This window comes from Hetaerina americana, unplaced genomic scaffold (genome assembly GCF_022747635.1).
Source record: "Hetaerina americana unplaced genomic scaffold, ioHetAmer1.1.p SCAF_3, whole genome shotgun sequence".
In the NCBI taxonomy this organism is placed as follows: Eukaryota; Metazoa; Arthropoda; class Insecta; order Odonata; family Calopterygidae; genus Hetaerina; species Hetaerina americana.
This window is the reverse complement of record NW_027286874.1, coordinates 6,874,585-6,896,068: the sequence shown is the minus strand read 5'-3', so window position 1 is coordinate 6,896,068 and position 21,484 is coordinate 6,874,585. Positions and strand designations below refer to the sequence as shown.

At 43.5% G+C, this 21,484-nt stretch overlaps 1 protein-coding gene across 1 annotated transcript; it reads left to right on the top strand.

The window, feature by feature from the left end:
- Positions 1-315: 315 nt before the first annotated feature.
- On the top strand, positions 316-21,207 carry sca (scabrous). The gene is made up of 9 exons (XM_071588798.1): positions 316-406; positions 2,235-2,253; positions 8,187-8,604; positions 15,863-15,937; positions 16,279-16,327; positions 16,761-17,467; positions 18,094-18,241; positions 19,425-19,676; positions 20,666-21,207. The coding sequence occupies exons 1-9, from the start codon at positions 316-318 to the stop codon at positions 21,205-21,207; spliced, it is 2,301 nt and encodes a 766-aa protein (XP_071444899.1).
- Positions 21,208-21,484: the final 277 nt, after the last annotated feature.

The following is a 21,484-nucleotide window of genomic DNA, read 5'->3' as shown; positions in this document are numbered from 1 at the left end:
AATGGAGTGATTTAAGGCTTACATGCAATCGTTGTGATTCCACTGGTCTCAAATCTAGTATTTCCAGTAACGGTGTGACGTTTCTCCGTCAGTTCGTCACGAAAGGGGCGGTTTTTCTCCATATTCTGCGTATTTCCGACATTAGGTCCATCTGTGCAGGACCCCGAATGATCGACGAGGACCCCGGGCTAGGTGCAGCCAACCATAAGTGACTCATCTCGTTATTTTTTTCAATCAAGCATTTCCCAATTATACGTGTGATTAAGTCAAGCTTCCTAAATCCAGCTCCGCCGATGTCCCCAACGTGTCTCCCACATGCTGGGTCTGACGTTAGTGTCACTCCTAAGTAGTTTAATACTTGGTCCGATAGCTTTATGCTTACCCCTTCAATTCTATAGGCGCTACGGTAAACAGATTAATTTTCCCAAAAAAGCATAACTGCGCTCTTTTTTCTCAGATAAAATGTTTCGAGTTTACATGATGTTGGTTTTAGGTTACGCTGGTAAGAACGAAAACGATATCGTTTGGCAAGTGCTGACGAAAAGGCGATCGAACTTTCACCTGCTGTCGTTATTAATATTGAGTCAAGCGCGACTCCCCGTTCGTCAAGCCATTAAGAATTACTCCCTAAAGCCCAACGAGAAATTTCCTCCCCGAAAATCATCCCTCGGCGGTGTACATGAATCGCCGATTGCAAACGGTGATGTGATACTACTTCAGCGTTCCTTTTCCCGGTAGATGTCTCGAGTGAGCAAAGGGTGTGCGCACGGAAGGTGTGAATACGCGGATGGTTCGTTCCAGTAAAATACTCCATCATTTGAAAACGTACCCATGTTTCAATCTCGCTCCGACGCCCTGAACAAAAAATTTAGGATTTATTAAAATAGTGTTAGGGAAGTGTGATGAAAAGGTTAAAGAGAAATGTTATCTTTCGCAGGTTAGGCTTCGTTTAGAATGCTGCTAGCACGTACATGGGATCCTCATGAAGTTGGAATTGATTAAGATCGCGTGCAGAGTAGAGGAGTTAGATTTGTAAAACGTTGCCATGACAAACTGAGTAGCGTATCAAAATTATTAGCGGAGCTAGGTTGGGAGTCATTCAAGGAGCAAAGGTTAAATTACAGATTAAATATCTTGCATAAATTCGAAGGGTCTCTTTAGTGATTGTGTTAAAAATATATTATTAGCGGAAGGAGAGATCATGGGTATAAAAGTAGGGAGAGATTAAGTGTAGAGCAGATAGATTTAAGATGTGATTGTTCCCACGAACGATAAGGGATCAGAATAACGTTGCCCGACTGCGCTAGGGGGAGAACATATTCGGGTCAAAATTAGTCTTGTGTATAATCACCCCTTGCTACACACCATAGCGGTGGCTAGCAGGGTCCTATGTATTAATATGAATGAAATGTTTCTTCTACGGTGAAATTTGTCTACGATTATTCAACGATGATGCGTTCCTTCTGGTATGAAAACGATCTTTCAACATGAGTCCCAAGACTTAGACGTACTATATTTCTGGCGAGCAATGAAGCGAGCACTGAGGTCGAATTGCATGACGGCGACCTCAAGTGGGTGGGCTGCAACAGCGCGGCACTAAGAAAGCATTTCCACTGCTCTTTCTATAATCTAATCTAAATATCAAATATATGTTTTGGACGACCCATTGCAAGTATTAAGATTGGGATTACTTTCCTCTAGTTTTGCCTTCCTTCATCATTTCTTCATGCTTTCTGCCTTTCTTCATGCCGTACTTCTATTCTTTTTCTTCCTCCAACCCGCTTCGTTCTCCCTTCCATCACGGCTCGTCAGCATCCCACTATCTGTTAAGCAGCTCCGCCTCCTCCTTATTGTTTTAGAATTGCGCCCAGCAACCATCTCTTATCTCTTACCATATTTAAAACTTTGACGTTTGCCTTTCTCTCTCTTTCCAACTTCTACTCTAATCCTGTCCACCTCTCGCCCTCCCAAATACAAATCCTCCTGCCACCAAGATCGGGTTTCGGTTCCGTGTCCACGCTACTCCATTTTTAAGTCTTTACTAATCTTTTCTTTCAATTACTAAGCGTATCTGACATCAGTTCACTCCTTCCGACAAATACTTCTTTTGACAAAGCAATTACAACCCTGACATCCATTCTAGTATTACGTCCATTTTCCATACTGTCCAAATACGTGAACTGCTCCTCCAATTGTTTTTTTATTCCATCCTGTTTTAATGTTTAACCTCTTAGCCACCCAGCTTCCTCAAAAGTAAGTAGAGATGCTAAGACCGCTCTCTGGCAGCTTATCCCAGATGATCTACCGTACGTTGGAAAGGAAACTTCCGATTCCAGGCGCCAGAGATGAGCTCGCAATTGCGCGTCACATTGCTCCGACGGTGGCGTAAGTTGAACTCCCCAGTATTGCGGGGCGGACGATCGGACTCAATTCGCATGCTTGGGGACCAAACGTCTCTACAATGATCATCGTAACCATAGTGATTGTCATTCCTTAGCTGTTTTCAATCTCACTTGATATCTCGATAGGGATAGGGGCATGCGGTTCATGTATTCCTTGACCTGAAAATAAGAGTAGGAGGGTGAGATGAGATCGCCCCGCTCCCCCGGATGTGCCCCTGCTCTCCGGCCTTTCCTCCCGGACCCTCTGTGGCAATCTCCGGCTACGGGGGAGGGCCACACTTGCGGTGTCTTCTCCTCTCTTGTTATGGAGAAATGACGACGACAACCAGAGCGCGCACGCCTGTGTTTGTGCGGGCGCGTGGGGCTAGGAAGAGGCTACGAAGCCACGCTTTCATCCATCCATCCAACCTACCACCCACCCACCCCCTCCCGGAGCGCCAGTTCGAATGGGCGGTTGGTTATATCGCTCCCCTCGTCGCCCCCCACCCCCTCCTCAAGGGCCCCTTCCACTCACACAAGCCGCCCGGCACTCCTGGAGGGCGCACGCGGTCGCCACCTGCCCCCCACACCACAGCGCATGCGACGTGCCAAGTGAAGGGGGATGGAGGGGTGGGAGAAGGAGGGGGGGGGGGTGTCCCCTGGGAGGTAGATTTGGCGGGGGGAGAGGAAGGGATGGTAGGATTTTTGGGCGCAGGCGGGGACGCGTGCCTCGCCTCGAGGGGTGGGATGTAGGGTGCCAGGATGGGGGTGAGGTGGTTAAGGGGTACGACGTTGAGATCCTACTAAGCAGGGCCCGCGCGCGCTCCCACATCCATTCGGCGATCGCACTTGGTGGAAGAAGGTGGTCCCTGTCCTGAGATACGGTGATCAAGCGAGAGAGAGAGAATTAAATTCGCCCGACGCGGTCGACTCCACGAGCACAGTCTCCCCTCGCCTCCGTGTGTGCTAGTGTGCCGTGTGTATTCCGTGTGTGTTCTGTGGGGTCTCCCATTTCCCTCGAGGGTGTTCCTCCGGCTGTCCCTGTGGCCATGGCGGGACCCCTCCGTCGCAGTCTCCCCCGCAACGTGCACCCGCTCTTGCTGGTGCTGTGCTGCTCGGTGGCGTGTTTCTGTGCCGGCGGAGAGGCGGGCCGGACCCCGTCCCCCCAGGGCGAGGACCTCGGGCACTCCGTGAGGACCGAACTGGATGAACTCAGGTGAGAGCAGCAAATAGACTTCTTAATAATTGTGCCGATTCCCCAATCTCTCTCCCTGTCTGTGGAATCATACCACCGCGTTAGTCGGTTCGGTTCGGGGATTCCAATGGTAATCATGCATGGGTACCCTTGGTGCCGGTTATTTTTGAGGGGGGGGGGGTCGAAATTGGTTATCCACATAAAAAGACTGGACTTGGTGGACTCTCCCCGACAACTATAGCGTATTGCTTGACACGTGAACTTTCCATTGTTTTCCATTCTATTATTACCATAGATTCTTCGTGACTTCTAGCTGCCTGTCTTCGTGGCTCCTAAAAAGCACCCTTTCAATTGCTTCCTCTCCTGGACTTCCCTACCATTTCAAATAGCGCAACGTTCCAATTTGTGCTCACTAAGATTGGATTAGGAGAACAAAAGAAACTCATTTTAAGACATTTCAGTTTCGTTTCCATATTCTCTTCCATACCACTTGAATTCTTCGGTTACTTCTTTCGCTTTCATCACCTTCATTATTTAATGGGAATGGAAGAATAATACGGTGTCTGACCTGATTTTGTACATTTTAAATTTTTTTACTATCACATTTCGTTCCAACAACAAAATTTGCATATTTTCGTCACGCCGACTTCTTTGCGTAAAGGTCCCGTTGTTGAGTTGAATTGACAAGAACAGTCTTTAATATCGCGGAGTTTTATGGAACAATTAATAAAGTGGAAAGATTCACGAGAGTCGGCGAAATTGTCTTTATAATCTTCACACCCTTGGAAACGCGAGAGAAAGTTTACGGCCTTTTCAGATTATCGAATTAAATTATTAACTGCTATATAAATGACGACCGATATTTTCAGTATTTTGTGATGGCGTTAAATTTTTCTTAAGTGAAGTAAACATGTATCTGTAAATCGCCGGTTATTCAAAGAAGATCACGAAACTCAAATGGCTTTGGCCAACGGTTGATTCTTCAGTTGAAGATAACCTTCACTTGGGCAAAGACCCTAGTTCAAGGCAGGTCACTGGGCGGTTAAAGTTAAATTTGAAGACATGCACACACACACACATGTATATATATATATATATATATATATATATATATATATATATATATATATATATATATATATATATATATATATATATATATATATTTCACATACATACATTTTTTTAAGTCGGCTCGATGATATATCTTCTCAATCAATACATGTTAACACATTACGTGGGAACTTATGTGAAGGTAAACTCCCTTCCATAAAACGGAAAACGGAAAAAACAAAACACAAAAAACGGAAAATTACGCGAGAAGATAAAATAGAGATTTATATTCTAGACTTCGCTAGAATTAACTGCTAATACGTAGGATGCCACATAGATTTGATTTTACAATTAGCGGTAATACAACGAAGAGAAACTAAAGTTACGAAAAAAAGGACATGATGATAAACATAGTAGTGCGGGGACACTGAGGTAGGAATCACTAAGCCTAATGTTATATACGCTAAATCTTTATGTTTCAGTGCATGTAAATCTTTTTGTTTTGAATATTTTTTGTTATTAATTATTTGTAAATAATTTTGCTCGATGTTAGATATTAAAGGGCAAACCTAATATAAAATATATTAAAAGTTTACCATAGTACAAAAATGCATGTTATTGTATGGCTTCCCTGTAAATTCATAGCTATCTAGTAGCATGATATCGTAAGCAGTTTTTTGTTGTTGAAGAGGTTGCCCTCCCACACACCCACGGTGGCTGAAGGTACCACGTGATTGTTACACCAAGTTCCTTCATACGCTCGATGCACTCACGCCTCCTGGGTGTCTCGGATCTGTTTTTGGCACGACCGTGTGTGCACCTACTACCTGCGTGCGGGGGCTAACAGTACACCGCGCCACCTATTCTTCGGATGTCGTTTCGGAAGAGCGTTAAATTTGAGACACCTGTCTCGGAAAGTGGAGTCCCGGAGGAGGAAACCTTAATAGGGCGATACCTTCGGTCAGTGCCTGTATTTCTTAAAAGTTCATCGTCTGGCTCTGGGTGGTCGGTCGCATAATTTTCCTGAAATATAAGATTGTCTCTGACAGAGCAGACCTCCCATTGAGAAATTAAAATACATAACTTAAAATCAGTTTAGCTTGTAGGGTCCTCGCTCATTTTTACGTAATGAACATTCACGGTTGTCACAATATTATATTCAGTAAGAGTACCTAGTTATAACCATTGCTTCATGTCGTGTCACATTTCCACCTGGCAATATTGTTACTCTCTTATTGTCGGTTCTTTGCAGCTTTGTCGACTAATTAATAGCCCATGTGAAAAATTCTGGTGGGGATATCAATTTCGAAGACACCAAGCGTTTTTTCAAGAGGACACCAAGATTTTGTCATGTAAAAAAAATATGAGCATGTCAAAAGGGTATTTTGACTTAAGATGCACACCTGAATAGTTATTTGCGATTTTTTTATAAATTTTTGTATGACAATATTGCACCACCTTTTGTTTAACAACGAGGATCGTTTGTTAGTAGCGATGATTTCGCATGCACTGTTTGAGGAAACTCATCGTGTATTTGATAATATTTCCAAATTTTTCTTCACATTATTCAGAAATGTGATATAACAAGGATCAACATTTAGTTCGACTTGATGGAAATGCTTAGGTGAATAATTCGTTTTTTTAATGCAGCGTAGTCACTGGCACTGGAATACCGACCTGGAAAGTGATGGGAGTTCGATGATCCATGAAAAGTCATGCTCCGCTTAGGATTTTATATTAGATGTCCTTGAAGTAGGAGTAGCAGGTGAACCGCGAAGGCAGAATCCCTCGATTTTCATACACTGCTGGACGGCCTAATGGCTGTGACGACTGTCTCCAAGACTAATCGACAGGGATATGATTGAAGCAGTACCGCTGCGACTACTCTTTTATATCTTCGAACCAACATGAAGTTCGCTTTCGTTTGTAAATTTATTTTTATTTTCAAATCATTTTAATTTTCGAATGTAAACTAACAAATATTAAACGGTGTTCCCAGTAGGAGTTGTGGGGGCTACCGCGCGGCGAAATCACAAACTTTAATATATTAAACAACGCTATTTTACCCTAGGTTATCGCATTGTTTTTATTCAAATTTACTTCATTAACAGTATTAAAAAATACATTCAAAATACACCGAATCTTGTCGATTTCTAAATATGCTACCAAGAGCAGGGTCGAAAATAAGGTTAAGTGGATGGGGAAGGATTTATTGAAATATGGCTTATGATAATTTGAGTATTCGTATGCTTTCATGCGGCATAATCTTTCTCATATGAAAATAACTCAATTTTAAAAAGTAATAGTTCCATCCGTTAAGCATTAATTTTTTTTGTTATTTACTTTTTTTAAGAATCTTGTTGCTATTGTTTCTTTTATTTCATGGCTCTGATCCTCACGTTTTCTCATTCAGTTATTTTTTCACCATTTCAATTGTTTTATTTTAAGTCCTCGCGCATTCTCGGAAGGAGTACAATAGTTTATTTCGGGCAGTGATCAATAATCGCCGAATCGATACGCGAATTTCAAATGGTCGAGGGGCACTCTAGTCCAAGTCGATGCCCCCAAAGAAATTTTCGATCTATTCATCGGACATATATCATTACTTTCATCAACGAAAATCTGTCGATTTATGAGAACTTCCTATTAATTACTCGGTCACAAATTGATGGTTACATTGCTTTGCTTTTTTTCTCGACATGAGGGTTTCCGACTTGTAAATGAATTGCGTGCGCTGTTTACGAAATCACCAGCAGAAATCAAATGCGAATTAATAAAGAGGGTGTGAGGGTTCAAATAAAATTTGACAGACCTCCGAAACTATTTCCGTCTGCCCCTTATAAATGCTATCGCATATTGAAATTGTTTGTACACTCGTTTCAATCATTAGCCGCTGAATGAGGACCGGACTGAAAAACGGACACGGTAGGGGACGTCTTTCTTTTGTCAGCCTACCGACATGGAGGGAGACCATTGTTTCCTGTTGCACCTTCTTTCTGTTCTCCTCCCTCCCCCACCATGCGGCGGAATCCTCCGTGTGTGTGCGTCTGATTTGGAGCGAGCAAGGAGCAATCACGGATAAACGCCGATAATTTCGGATGTTCTAATCACACGACGGGACGAACTCCTTTTTTTATATATATATAAACTTTAGCCCCCGCAAGCCCGGGGCGCCATATTTTCCCCGGGCCGGTTCCTGGCAAATTACTCGATCCGAGAGAGCGGTCGACGACTCCTCCCTTGAAGGCGCCGCGGTCCCGAATTCCTACCGGCGGACCCCCCTCCCTGGACGGCGCGCGGGAGGGGAGAGAGAGATCTCTGGTGAAGGAGGAGGAGGGGGGGAAGAGAGTTTGTTTGCGTCCGGGCGTGGCGTGCAGCTGCCTCCTCTCTCTGCCGTCTCACCCGGCCGCTGCCGCCACCCCTACCCTCACAGCTCCCCCCTCCCCTCCCCATGACACTCAACATCCCCCAGACGGCCCCCTCGCCTTCCCGCTCTAAGCCGAACAGCTCTTAAAACCCCCACCTCTCTTCTGTTCTTCTCCCCCGCCCCGAAACAGGAGGCAGGTGGAAACTCTGAGGAACCTCCAGCGGGAGGAGCGGCAGCAGGTGTCGGCGACGGCCCCTCCCACTGCCCGCCCCGCGACCTCCGAGGGCGGCGGCGGCAACCGGGCGCGGAACGACCGACTGACGGCGCAGTGGATGCGGGCCGCGGTGCGGGAGCTGAGGGCTGAGGCGGAGGAGTCGGCGGCCTCGCAGCGCCGCACGGCTGCGGAGGCCCGGCTGCAGCACGCCGAGATGTCGTCAGCGCTCTCGCTACTGCGCTCCGACGCGGCCAGCCTACGCCGCGACCTGGAGGAGTCGAGGGCAGAGTCGCAGCGGCTGTCGGCCACGGTGTCGCAGCTCAAGACGGAGCTGGTAGAGGCACGGGAGGAGCGCCGCGCGGCGTCGGCCGTCTGCGCGCAGACGGAGGCTGAGGTGAGTGAACTGCGCTGCCTTCAATGGGTCAGGGTCCTCCCAGAACATCACATACCCAGAAATGTGGGAATAATCCGTATAGGCGTTCGACAGAAATACAATTGTTAGAACACTGGAGCACAAACCGACCTCCGGGTTCATTGTTTTGGTTTTTAAATACTTCGTCCAATATATAGCTTTTAAATATCTCAACTAATCCTTATTCATTGGTCCATTATGACGAGTGAAGACGTTTAGGCCACCCAATCAGTCACTTAAGACCTTCTTCGTGACCACCGACTGGGCTTTCCGAGCATTGGCATGAGATTTCATTGGAAAAAAATGCGAGGATCCTAAGCTTTCCCACTCCTTATCATTCACCTCAAATCACCTAGAAGTATTGGAAATCACTACAACTCTTGTGCATCAAAGTCATGCTCTGCTCAGGGTACAACCCCATGAAGAACTTTATAATGATTATCTTTCAGTAATCGCCTTTCAGGGTAATTGGGAGAAATTAAGAGTCATTTGGGTGAATATAGGTATGAATGATGGAAAATACAAGAGGCGGAAAGTGTCCATAGAGGATTATTTGAATCCGCAAGGGCGGGGTGGGTGCAGAAGTAATTGGGCTAATCTGTAAGGAGGGTCTATACAAGTTGGAGGTGAGACAGATATGCCATAAACGACTGCTTCCTCCTTCTGGGGTTTCCCCCTTGGGTGTACCTCGGCTAGAATAAGTGGGGGTCAGGAGAAGGGGGGCGTGAGATTAAGGAGGATGCAGTTGCCTACGGATAATATCCTTTGAACTCCCATCTGTTGCATTGCGCCCTTTCAGAGCGATCCAAATTTAGGAGCGAAGGAAAGTTAGTTCCAACTTATCCATAATCATTCCTTCGGGATACCATTGGCCTCCAATCGGGTAATAAGGAGTGCAGATGCGCTTATAATCGCAGAAACTGCATCATTTCGGGGCCTTGAAAGAAGGGATATCAACAGAATTTCTCAAGGAATGCGGATTAGCTAACTGGGCGTTAGTGGAATGAATACCTAGTTCCCGTGATGAAAACGTGCCCAATATCAGACCTTCTTAAGATAAATTACCCTATCACCGGCTCACTAATCGTTGCTGTCCAGGTTGAGAAATAAAATAATTTACGATCTAAAGATAGCGAGCATGCTAATTATGATGCAACTTTTTTAACGGCGAGACTGAATCCGGACACAATTCTCCATCGGTTCACCAAAGAGGTAACCCCCAATCTGATAATCCCAAGGTCGTGGGCTGGAATCCCATCTCCGGCTTCGACGTTTTGTAACCTCTAGCTGCTTAAGCTTTCGGAAAAAAAACCTGACAACAAGCCAAAAGTCGCCTAGTTGACGATCTGGAGACTACTACTAGAAACGGGCTACTGCTAAACGCATCCCGAAGGAGTAAAGCCAACGTTGATTACGTCTGAAAAATTAAAATTCTGATCGGAAGTATTTGTATTATTCGAGTATGAAAAATTTGGAAGTATCTCTTTTTCAATTCGAAACTTAAAGCGGATGTAGACTTTAATGAAAAAGGAGTCTTCAGCAACGGGAGAGAGTAAAGGAAGGACGATTATCGAGGGCCGAGAATAAACGGAGGGAAATAATGCGTGGAAGGTTCGAGTTCGTGTGAAAGGGGGAGGGGGTAGTCCCTCGGGAACCGGTTGACGCAATATCGGTGAATGCAAGGCTCTCCTCTTTTATGAGCTCCTTCAATTGGTGGAGTCCCCGCAAACAGGCACATACAGGTGCACCTGGAAAGGGGTCGGAGTCCTTGCCACCGTCGCTATCCAGGAGGTGTAAGCGCGGCATAAGAGGAGACCTCTTCCACCCTGAGAACCTGGACTCGCGAAGATAAATCGATAAACATTCCAATCCCGATTGAGTTTACCCAGGTTATCCGAAATCCGCGTCGCGCCAAAGATCCCGCAAGCCGGCCGAAAGCCTCTCCGTCGGTGAGCCATTGATTCACCTGTAGGAAATTCTCAAGAAATACTATCCCCTTCTTCGAATACCTCGTTCGATCGCACAATCAGGCAACTGCATCAATTAGATAATAATTAATTAGGTACTTTGGGACACTAATCAGCAGGTGGAGAAGGTCAGTGTGCATCATGAACAGAGCCCATGAACCTCTTTCCCACTGATCAAGAGCTCTACGCGCATCGAAAGCGATTGTATTTACCCTTGTATTAATATACGTAGAAATACGGGGTGATTTATGCTAATCAATATCCAATACAAAGTGCATCACAAGGGAAAACTTTAACCTGAACCGAAAAGTGGCTGGTGACATTTTAATTTCCTCATAAATATAAAATTTTGGAAGATTCCTATGCTAAGTGGGTCGCGGTAGTCCAGGGGGTAGATCGTTGGACTACCGACGGAGGATCCCGGGTTCAATTCCTGGGCAAGTCTCTGGGCACCTGCAGCTCCACCCAAGCTATGTGATTTTTCGGGTACCAGATCTTCCTGGGAAACCATAACCGGCACAGGGAAAGGAACTGGCCCCCCTACCCTGATGTGTGAATTTCACACCCTGTCGGGCTTAGTACTGGTTGAACTCTACCATCACCTACCTAACCGACCTTCGGGTTGATTACTGTATTTATGTTGTTTTATCTATGCTAAAGAGGACGACACATATTTATCTCATGAGATTGTCTAATGCAAATGTACCTACGAAGGAATTTTAATAGAAACAGCAATTACCTCGAGCAGCTACTTTTTACAATTGACGACATTGAAAAAAACAAACTGAATTCGATTATTGCAGACTTTCGCCTTTAACAGGGAGCAAGTAATAACCATTCGTCCAGGAAGATCTTGACTTGAAATACTATCCCCTCCTTCGTCTTGCGCGATAAGGCCATAGCCTACGCGGTCTTCCGTTGCAGGACGACAGTTATTCACTCCCTCGGCCGGTTTGAATGGAGCGGGACGCCAGGGAGATCCGGGGGTCCTTTTCTCACGGTCCCTCGCGGCGGCAACGGGGTGCCGCGCCGACACTCTTTTAAAATGTTTTAGCCTCGCCGTTACCGCATAAGAATGCGGCGTTTTGGTGGTCTTGGTCACGCAATACCTTCCGCCCCCGAATGCGACAGGTCCCTTTGAGAAAAATTCCTGCAGCGCAAACTGGATGGGGGGATGTGCATTCCTGGCCGGTATTTCGTGAGAGTGCTGGGACACGGAGGGCGGTGACTTTGGGGGGTGGGAAGGACAATGCACGCGTGAGTGTGCGTGTGGGGGGGGGGGTACAGGGCGAAATTCCTGGTGTGCCGAGAGGAGCGGACGAGAGGGACAGGGGGACAATAGGGATCTGCGGTCGCTCGCCCATTCACCGTTCGCCCGTCCCTCAGCGATGGAGCGCTCGCATTGTTGTCGGGAGTAGGGGAAGCCTTTCTGGAGATTTGAACGCGCGACATCTGCCGCCCGAAGGGGAAATCGGCGCTGCCCCTTTCCCTCTTGTTCTCCTCCCCTCGTAGGATCTGCTCCTTCGAGCCCCCTACCTCCTCAGGGCCGCTCTCCCCCATCCCCTCCCCTCTCGCCGCTCCCGAAACCATCCTGAAGGATCCCACCTCCCTCGCCTTCAGTTCAGATTTCCTGGAATGCCCAATTCTCTCCCCCTATAGCAGCTGCCGCCTCACTCTCCTCCTCCTCATCGCTCCCCTCGACTGCCAATAGCCCCCTTCCACCATCTCTCGTCTTCTACATCGACCGAAAAATTTACCGTCCAATGTTGCCGAGTTCGGTGTCCTTAACACGAAAAGTATGTTTATGTATAGTATGTCAAAGAATTTACTCCACCGCATTTCTTCAGGGGCCTACGTACGTATGAAATGTCCTGCTACAAACAGGGGAGGATTTGGAATGAAGTGTCTCCGGAGGCAATAATCAGAGGAGTCACTTACTCGCCCCATGATCTCCAATAACGGTCGTAAAATTAATGTAAACGCCTAGATATCATTAGCAGACGATTCGGTGAATCAGGAAACTTTATCCACTTAACAATTCAAGGGAAAATTCTTATCTCTGCCCTAAACGTGACCATATTTTTTATATACATATATCATAGATATTAATAGGACATCATAGTATCTTATCTCCATTATAAGATCATTGAGAGGTTATCTAAAAGGGCTTTAATATATATTCTGTTTCCGTATGCATTAATCACTAATTACGATCTTTTAGATAAATTTTTATCGTCTAAAATATTTTCCTCTGCTTTACAAACTATTTCATGTTAAGCGCTTGTGTCATTGGAAATTCGAAGCATACAGTTGGAATGTTGTTCTCTCCTAATTGTATTTAATCAAACAACAATCGGGAATTAGACTTCTATTTAGTTTTTGCGGCAGCACGCTATTGTGTTGGCTATTCTCACTATACCCAAAAATGTAATAGGTAACTATTTCTCCATTTACTTTATTCTGTAAATAATTAAATATTTGCATTTCATAGCATTTTCTCATTCATTATGCTGTTTAGGAAATCGTTATGTTTGAATCTTTTGTGTGCGTGTCAAGCCGCTTTAAAAAGTTTTCAGAATCAGGTGGCCAGAATGAAAATAAGAAAAGTGGCACTAGTTCTTAACTGGCCACACCTTAGCCGCTGGAACTTTACAAAAAACAGATACTACAGAATAAAATTTGATAGATTCGACCGTCGATGATTATGAAGGAGGATTGACCGCATCACAACGTCCTCCTCTTTTAAAATACGCTAGGCGATTTCATCCAGTGATTCGTACAGTTTTGGGGATAACAACCGGTTGATGAATTTTCGTTAACATTCAACTTGGCAACCTTGGGTTAATGAGCCGCCCCCAACGTGGAAGGCCGGAGGGTTTCAGGAGCAAAAAAAAGGTCTGGCTATCGAATGAATGGATAGAGGGATACAAGACAGGGATCCCCCCTGTCAAGGGAGCCAGCATACCTAAGCACTCAGGAGGATCAAAATACCGGGAGGTTTATGTCGCATGCCAAGAGTAGCAGAACTCGGAGCAGTGGCCTGCATGTCATGAGAAGATAATTAACCAGGGACCATGCATCCCTCTGCTCGTCACAATTCATTTCCCGCAAATACAAAATTTCAACTGGTTATCATCAAGTTGTACACACCGACACGTAAAGAGGACATAAATCTCGTACTAATTGATAGTCATTAGTAGCTTTGCAAGTGGATTCGGACTATAAACGGTTCCTGGTTCAAATGCGAGTAATGCTTCCGAACACCCATACCCACCCCAAAGATGAGAAATTTTCTGGGTGCATAAGCTCTGCGGGAAGCCGTAATTGGCATAGAAAAATAAACTGCCCCCCTCTCCCGAGCCACCCGTTTAAATTTCATTTGTCATCTGAGTTAATAAGATATAATGAGTAAGATAAATTCACCAACCAACCCTAACTACCGCACCTAACAGTGTTTAGTGTTGAAGATTTTGGATGCATTGGTTTATGGAAAATATGAAACAAAAAAGGCTGAACATTGAGGGACCAGTGGTTCCTACTTTGGTTCTATCAATTGAAGGGCTACTATTTTTTTCGCCGTGTTCCCATGCACGCATCTCGGATTATTCAAGTACCTATGTGACCATTCAAATCTTAGTTCAATCTTCTAAACACGACGAATTCAAATTATTATCATTCCATTGCTAGAATAAAATAAAAAAGGCTTGTCGAAAAAAGCATTTTAATGCCAATTGATTGATTTAATAGAGCCAGTAACTGGACAGTTAAAATCATTTTCCATGGTGCATAATCAGAGGGCAGATGCTAGAATAATTGGCAAACTCGAAGACATGGGGCATTAGAATTATTGACCATCAGCCGTAGGTTTGAAAGTGAACCCGAATATTTTGGATGGAGAAGTTTCCCACCCATGCCTCCCTAGAAGCAAATCCAAGGACCACAGGTGACAGGATATTGACGACGGTTTTAATTTTAAAATCTGGTATTGATTAAGTATGTTTTACCTTACGTAGCGTATGGAACGAAAAACACCGAATTTATGCCTTTTTCAAGCTAACTACTCGGGATTCAACCTACTGACGACGTCCATTGATTGCATTATTCAGACGACGTTTAAGTCGGCGCTCACGAGGATTATTTCCGGAAACTCGAGGGCATCTTGTGGTGAAACCGCTCCTCAAGTCAATTGTTGGCCACATTCCAACCTTTTCCAGCAAAGAACCCGCGCGTGTAGGAGCCAGCAGCCCGGAAAGGGGGGAGGGCAAAATAAAGGGTCGAAAGGGAGCCGAAAGAAGCAGTGTGACGCAACAATGGGAGCGGGCCCATATTTCCATTATCCATTCTCCTCCTCCAGTCCTTCATCGCCCCCACCCAATAGGCTAACCCCTCTTGATGGGACGGGCGAAGGTGTACTTATTGCCCGGGCGGACGTTTCGGACTACAAAAGAGTGGGGGCATGGGCGCATGTTCTAAACCTGTCAGCCGTCCGTGGCCTGGCTTAGGCGGACGTGGGGGTATTTCTTGCTACCCATTGGTTCACTTCGCTTTCTGCCCTCCTTCCTTCCCAAGCCACGGCTAAGATTTCGAGACTCAAGTAGTCTAAAGAGAGTTTGGGCGTGATTTCTCACAGGGTGACCGGTAGTTCAAAACAAACGAGGTGGCCTGTGTAGCCTACGTTTATTTCACGATAGGAACTGGGCAAAATATCGCATTTGGACGCTTGGTGATACAAGTGCTGTACTTATTTTAGAATGGAAAACTTTCCCAACGTTTACCTCTGGATTAAAAGAAAAAATCCCATAAATAAACATGGATTTCGGTTTAAAAAATTCCATAAGGATACTCATCATGAGGGATGGAACATTTAGAAGTTGTAATGTTCCCAAAGAGTAATGGATTTGGATCATGTTCATATCGTAGAAAGAATATTCTTTTTTCATTTTTTACAAATTTCCTACTACTCTAAAAAAAAAGTAAAAATACTCTAGAAAATAACATTTATTTAGATATGTTTATGTGCCATTGGAAGACATGGGATATCAAGTAGTCCCTGTTATTATGAGTCAATATTAACAGAACAAGCACAGACAAATATATTTGATTAGCTTCAACCTTAAAACCAGAACTACTATCAGTTGCAGTGAATCTAACTTAATGCCATGCATATTAATCAATCCAATTTCAGCAACATGATGAACTTTGTTCATTGATGGTTTTTAACACAGAACTTCTCACAAGGAATGTAATGCTGACTTACCCATTTATATTTCCAGATGAAGGCCTTGCAGTCTGAGTGGGTTGATTTTTCAAAGTCAATGCAGTCTTCTGCAACTGAGAAAAACTTTATGGTAAGCATCATCAGTATATAACAGTCATTAAGTTAATAAATTGGAAAAAAGCTCTGGAAATAGGTTAAAAGGAAATCAATACATACTAGTGTAAAAAAAATAAGTACCAGTGAAATGTAAAGAAAATTTACTCAATTGCAATAAATAACTCGACTTAGCAGGTACCTACCTCCTAATGATGAGTTTGGCATTTAGTTCCATGAAGTACTTAAGCTGCTACATCTTCAAGTATAAATCAGTTTAAGTCACTGAAAATGATAGATATTTCCAATGAAATTATGATTTTTTTCTTAGATCTATGGATCTTAAATTAGACTCATTTCTTATTTTTCATATTTCAGATGGAGAAAGTCTTGGATGCTGAGAATGATCAGAAAGCTGATGTCCAAGGTAAAAGAATATTCATAAAATCCTTAACTTCCATTGTGCAATGAATGTGTTTTGTATTTAAAAGAAAAACGGTTAAGATTCAGTTTAAATCTTAGAGATCTGTATGATCTGCATGCACCCAAATTATTGCTACCTTGTGTCACTTTCTTTAGTCTTGAAAGCCTATTCTAAATAACATCTTCTCATTTTGACCAAAGCATTTCTTTGGTAATTTTTCGATTGTCCTAATAATGATCCCATTATGGCCCATAAAACTTCTCAAATAATACGTTGTGTTAATTATAATCTCATTTTGGTCATGTGACACTGGTCTAAAGAGTAGTAAATTGTTTGAGAAATGTTCCTCAAAATATAGGGATACTACTTTGCATTGCTAGTATAAAGAGCTCTTAATGGATCACGCCATAATCGAATCTACTTCTCTCCTCAATAGGATCAGATGGCCACAGAGTGAGACACCTGGGACACATTAATAAGCAGCTTTATAATTTGCGAAAGACAGACAAGCAGATATTTACTGCCCAAGTTCACCTTGAAAAACGAGTCAGAAAATTGGAGAAGGCGACAAAAGTTGTCTCCAACCGTGCCATAAAGAAACTGGAAAGTTCTGAGCACCTATGCAGAGAGGGAAACCATGAAATTGCACTTAGCACATGTGCCCTGCAGTCACTCATCCGGCAGCTTGAAGACAAGGTGGCCGGCATGGAGGAAGTACAAAGGGTATCAGCGAAGTCAATAGCCTTCAACAGCAGTCGTCAGACGGCAGCACTGGACAAGCTACACCTATCAACATTGCAGTTGCTGGAATCAGTGCAGGCAGTGGAGGACAAGGTGGACCAAAGCTTGCCTGAGCTGCAGAGGGAAATCTCCAAGCTGGAGTTTGGGATGGCGCAGGCGCTGGCATCCGCTCGGGCGGCCAAGGAGGAGCAGGAGGGGGGACAGGAGGCCATTAAGGCCATGCGCGAGACGTTGGAGGTACTCCAAGAGAAGGAGAGGGGGGAAGTGGGTGCACTGGGTGTGGTTCAGGCCCAGCTGATGAACATGACCAGCCGCATGGAAGCTGGCGAACAGGCACTGGCTTCACAGATCAGATTGCTGGAGGATTCCCTGGCTAATGATTTCCCTGAGAGAATCAATAAGGTAATGGAATGCATGTAGCACACATTTAATATTTGTAGACCAACAGCCCTCAAGTAAAGAGAGATCCCTGAGAGTAATGTGAGAGTTGGCTTCTTGGTGATGTCACAAGATAATTAGGGATGTTTTATGATGGGCAATGCAAACAAAAGAATTGGATGGTTTAAAATTTTTCGATACTTATTATTATAACAAGGATATAGTCTACTGTGTAGGGGTATATTTTTGGACAGCTATTGAAAAGTATGATACTTATGTACTCCTTGACTTCAGAAATGATTGTATTTCAATGTGAACCATACAGTTCTTCCTCCTTGTTCCTAATACTCCCAAGCCTCATGATTACTCATTCTCTTATCATTAAAAGTCTATTCCAGCATAATACCCCTAAAAATTAACTCTGCCAATAATAGTAAACCTTAAGATCTGTGAGCAGTAATTTATAATCAATGCTAATTAGGTGATTTTAAATACCCGTCTCTGGAATACAATGCTCATCATTTCACTTGCATTTCATATCAAACAAAGGGAAGATAGCATGGTTGAATTTTCATTCTTACACAAATGAAAATTTAGGACTCACTTTGTTAAATTATCAGAAGTATAATTCATTTATCTTTTCTTGATAGTTGAAGTATGGTGAGGTGGATGACACTCACCACCGTGGAGATCATCACAATGCTACACCTTTCAATAGTAGTGATCTACCAGACTTGTTCCAGAGGCTCACAAGCATACAGAAGGACTACTTGCATGTGGTGGAACAACTTCCAAAAGGTAAATGTTAATGCAGTAGTGATCACAGAGATCTCTGGCTCATCAGAAACATCATGATTCATGAACTTCTCACTTTGCATTTCCCTAAGTTTTTGCCTAAGTGTTGACCAAACTATAATTTATTTTCACACTTACTATATGACCAGTCATATCCAAAATTATCTTTGGACCTTTTGTGTCTTCCAAAACCTTACTGTTTTCTGCAAATGCAGCCTTACCTATGAAGTATTTATACTTTCATTAAACATATTCTCTGATTAAATTTGCCCAGGAAAACTTCAAATGACCTATACCAACCATAATGGTCACATGTTGGGGAGGGTCTTTTGAGCACTTTAACAGCCTTGGGAATGTTATAATTCAAAATAGATACCAAAGAACTATTGTTTTTCATTTAACTTTTTGGTATTTTCAATATTAGGCATTTCCTGTGTCACATATCCCTGGAAATGTGGGACAGTTTTGAATGATGCTGAATTCCCACTTCCTATCAGAACAAGCGGTTTATCTGTATTCTCACTTTTGTCCAACACAGATATGCATATGATTATCTGAATTAAAACTGTCTAACTAAAAAGAACCTACAGGTACTCGGAAAGAAAAAAATGTCATAAATATAAAGAGTCAAATTCAAATTTCATGGCCCCGACATAGTGGGCTTATTTTGCTAGGAATATCGCATGCCGATAAAATGGACAAAGGAAAGGTAGTTGATATTCACAGATGCCTCCTGAAAAATGGATCCCAGGATGACCAACAAGAAAGTATTGCTTAGTCTCTGGTATGGACAAGAACCCACAATAATAGAAGTCCATTGTGGCCCAGGAAGAGAGGAAAACCTTATTTCGTTTTTATTTTTGGTGGTCCATTTTCACCCTCTCCAGCAAACCATTTTCCCTTTACTCCTTCTTCTCTAGTCCCCTGCACATTTTAATGCCATCAGATTGGTTTGTGTGTAAGTGTTTACCTTTCCTAATGCAGTTTGGGGCTTGTCATATAGAGGTACTTAGTACCATAATCTTCTTAAATATTTGCCACCACATTCTACTGACACCATGTATGGAACCATACACTGGATCCAGTTGCGTGATCCTTGAGTTAATTTTTTTGGGCTAAAGAATAGCAAGTAGTCTGTTGATATCAGTATTGTATGAATTTCATGTGTTGCATCATTCCCTTTCAGAGTGCTCCCAAGTGACTGGCCCCAGTGGGCTCTACTTGCTCCATCCCCTGGCAAGCATTGATGTGGAGGACCATTCTGGACCCCCAGAGGATGGGTCTTCATCCAAGGAGGTCCTCCCTTCACCTCTCTTAGCCTACTGTGACCAAGATACCCATGGCGGAGGCTGGACTGTGATACAGAGAAGGATTAATGGACACAGAGATTTTAATCGAAGTTGGAAGGAATATCAAGAAGGCTTTGGATCTCCAGCTGGTATGTTTGCATTGGTTTTTATGCTTATAACCAAGTATATTGACTACACAATACAGTAATTACATTTACAAGCATTCATCCTATTATTAGGTTCCTCCTTAATTAACAGGGCATGGCATCGTTAATCATAATGAATTCGGTGGCAATCACCAAATTCTTTGCAATGAATGGCAACCTGATAGCCCCTTATTCCATGTAACTTGAAACTCGGGGGTGAAATGATTTTTGTATAACAAGTTGATTTATGAAGTTTTTTCTTCAGACAAATAAACATCCAATAAATAAACACTATTCTTCTAATATAGCTTTCATATCAACACAGATAGGAAAGTCATAGTTAATTTGATAAAGCTAATGATGAACATGATATGTGCTTACAAAAATATCATTGAGAGTGCATCGGCATCCTCTCACATCTGAGGAAAGTTTATTTGCATATTTGCATTCTACACCCTCAACCTATGCTCAGCCAGATAGTAAGGAGCGAACCATTTCACTTCCTGGTATGCTTGCACAACAGTTACTTACAAAGGAAGAAGAAAGGTGGATACATTTGAATTGAGGCCTTAATGGTACAGGATCTATATGCTGGCTTTTTATCTTACGTGTATGTGAATGAGTTTCCTGAGCTGAAATGATACCCAATCATAAATATCTCAAAACCTTATCTTGAAACCTATCTCTCCTCTTTCATCTCCAGTAAGATATATCTTGTTTCTACCAAAATTTCATGGAGGATGTTTCACTTCAATTTAATAATGCTAGTTACAATTCTTTCACTTTGGTAAAAATTATCAATTAATTCAAGAATCTAAATATTGTTAAATAATTTATACATTATTAGACACATAAATATTTAAATGCCTACTTAAGAATAAGATGAATTATAGAGAACATGCAAAAAGAATTGTGCAACAGCATACTATGCATATGGGTGTGTGCCCTGATGTAAATTCTGGTATTAATTAGATTTCACTTGCATTTCTTAGGTGAGTTTTGGATTGGAAATGAAGCCTTACACCGCATCACTCATGGAGACAACTGCACATCACTTCGAGTTGACATGATTGATATCTATGGGCGAGCATGGTATGCAGAGTACTCCACCTTCCTGGTATCAAATGAGAGTGACGGATACAGGCTCTCTGCCAGTGGATACCATGGTGATGCTGGCGATGCCCTGGATTACCAGAATGGAATGCAATTCAGTGCCAAGGACTCAGACCGTGACTCCAGTTCCACAGATTGTGCCGCAAGTTATGAGGGTGGCTGGTGGTTCTCCCACTGTCAGCATGCCAACCTCAATGGCCGTTATGGACTTGGACTGACTTGGTTCGATGGAACAAGAAATGAGTGGATAGCCGTGGCTCATTCAGTCATGAAAGTTCGACGGGGAGGAATGAACGGGAAGTGCCCTCAGGGTTCGAAAGTGCATGCCATAGGCCACGGAAGAGGCACACCAAAGGAGGAGATGTCAAGGAATCCTCACAGTCAAGGAAGTGCTGCCACCAAGGGAAGCAGTGGAGCGTGAGGTGGCACCTAGAGAACTTTCATGAAAGGAGAATCTATTTCATATCAGACTGAGAATATATTTAAAATGATTGGCAGGGAGTGCAGAGAGAGGATGGAAGAAGAATGGAAAGAGAGAAATGGGAATGCCAGTTCCAGAGCTATATTTATTTACCAAGAGCAATCCTCGGACTGTTTCCCAGTTATTCTGTGAGTTAAAAGTTCTCGTAAATTGCTTTCTCATGAGAATGTGTTCCATTCGAGGACTTGTCAGAGAGTTGCCTTTTCATTGCAATGGC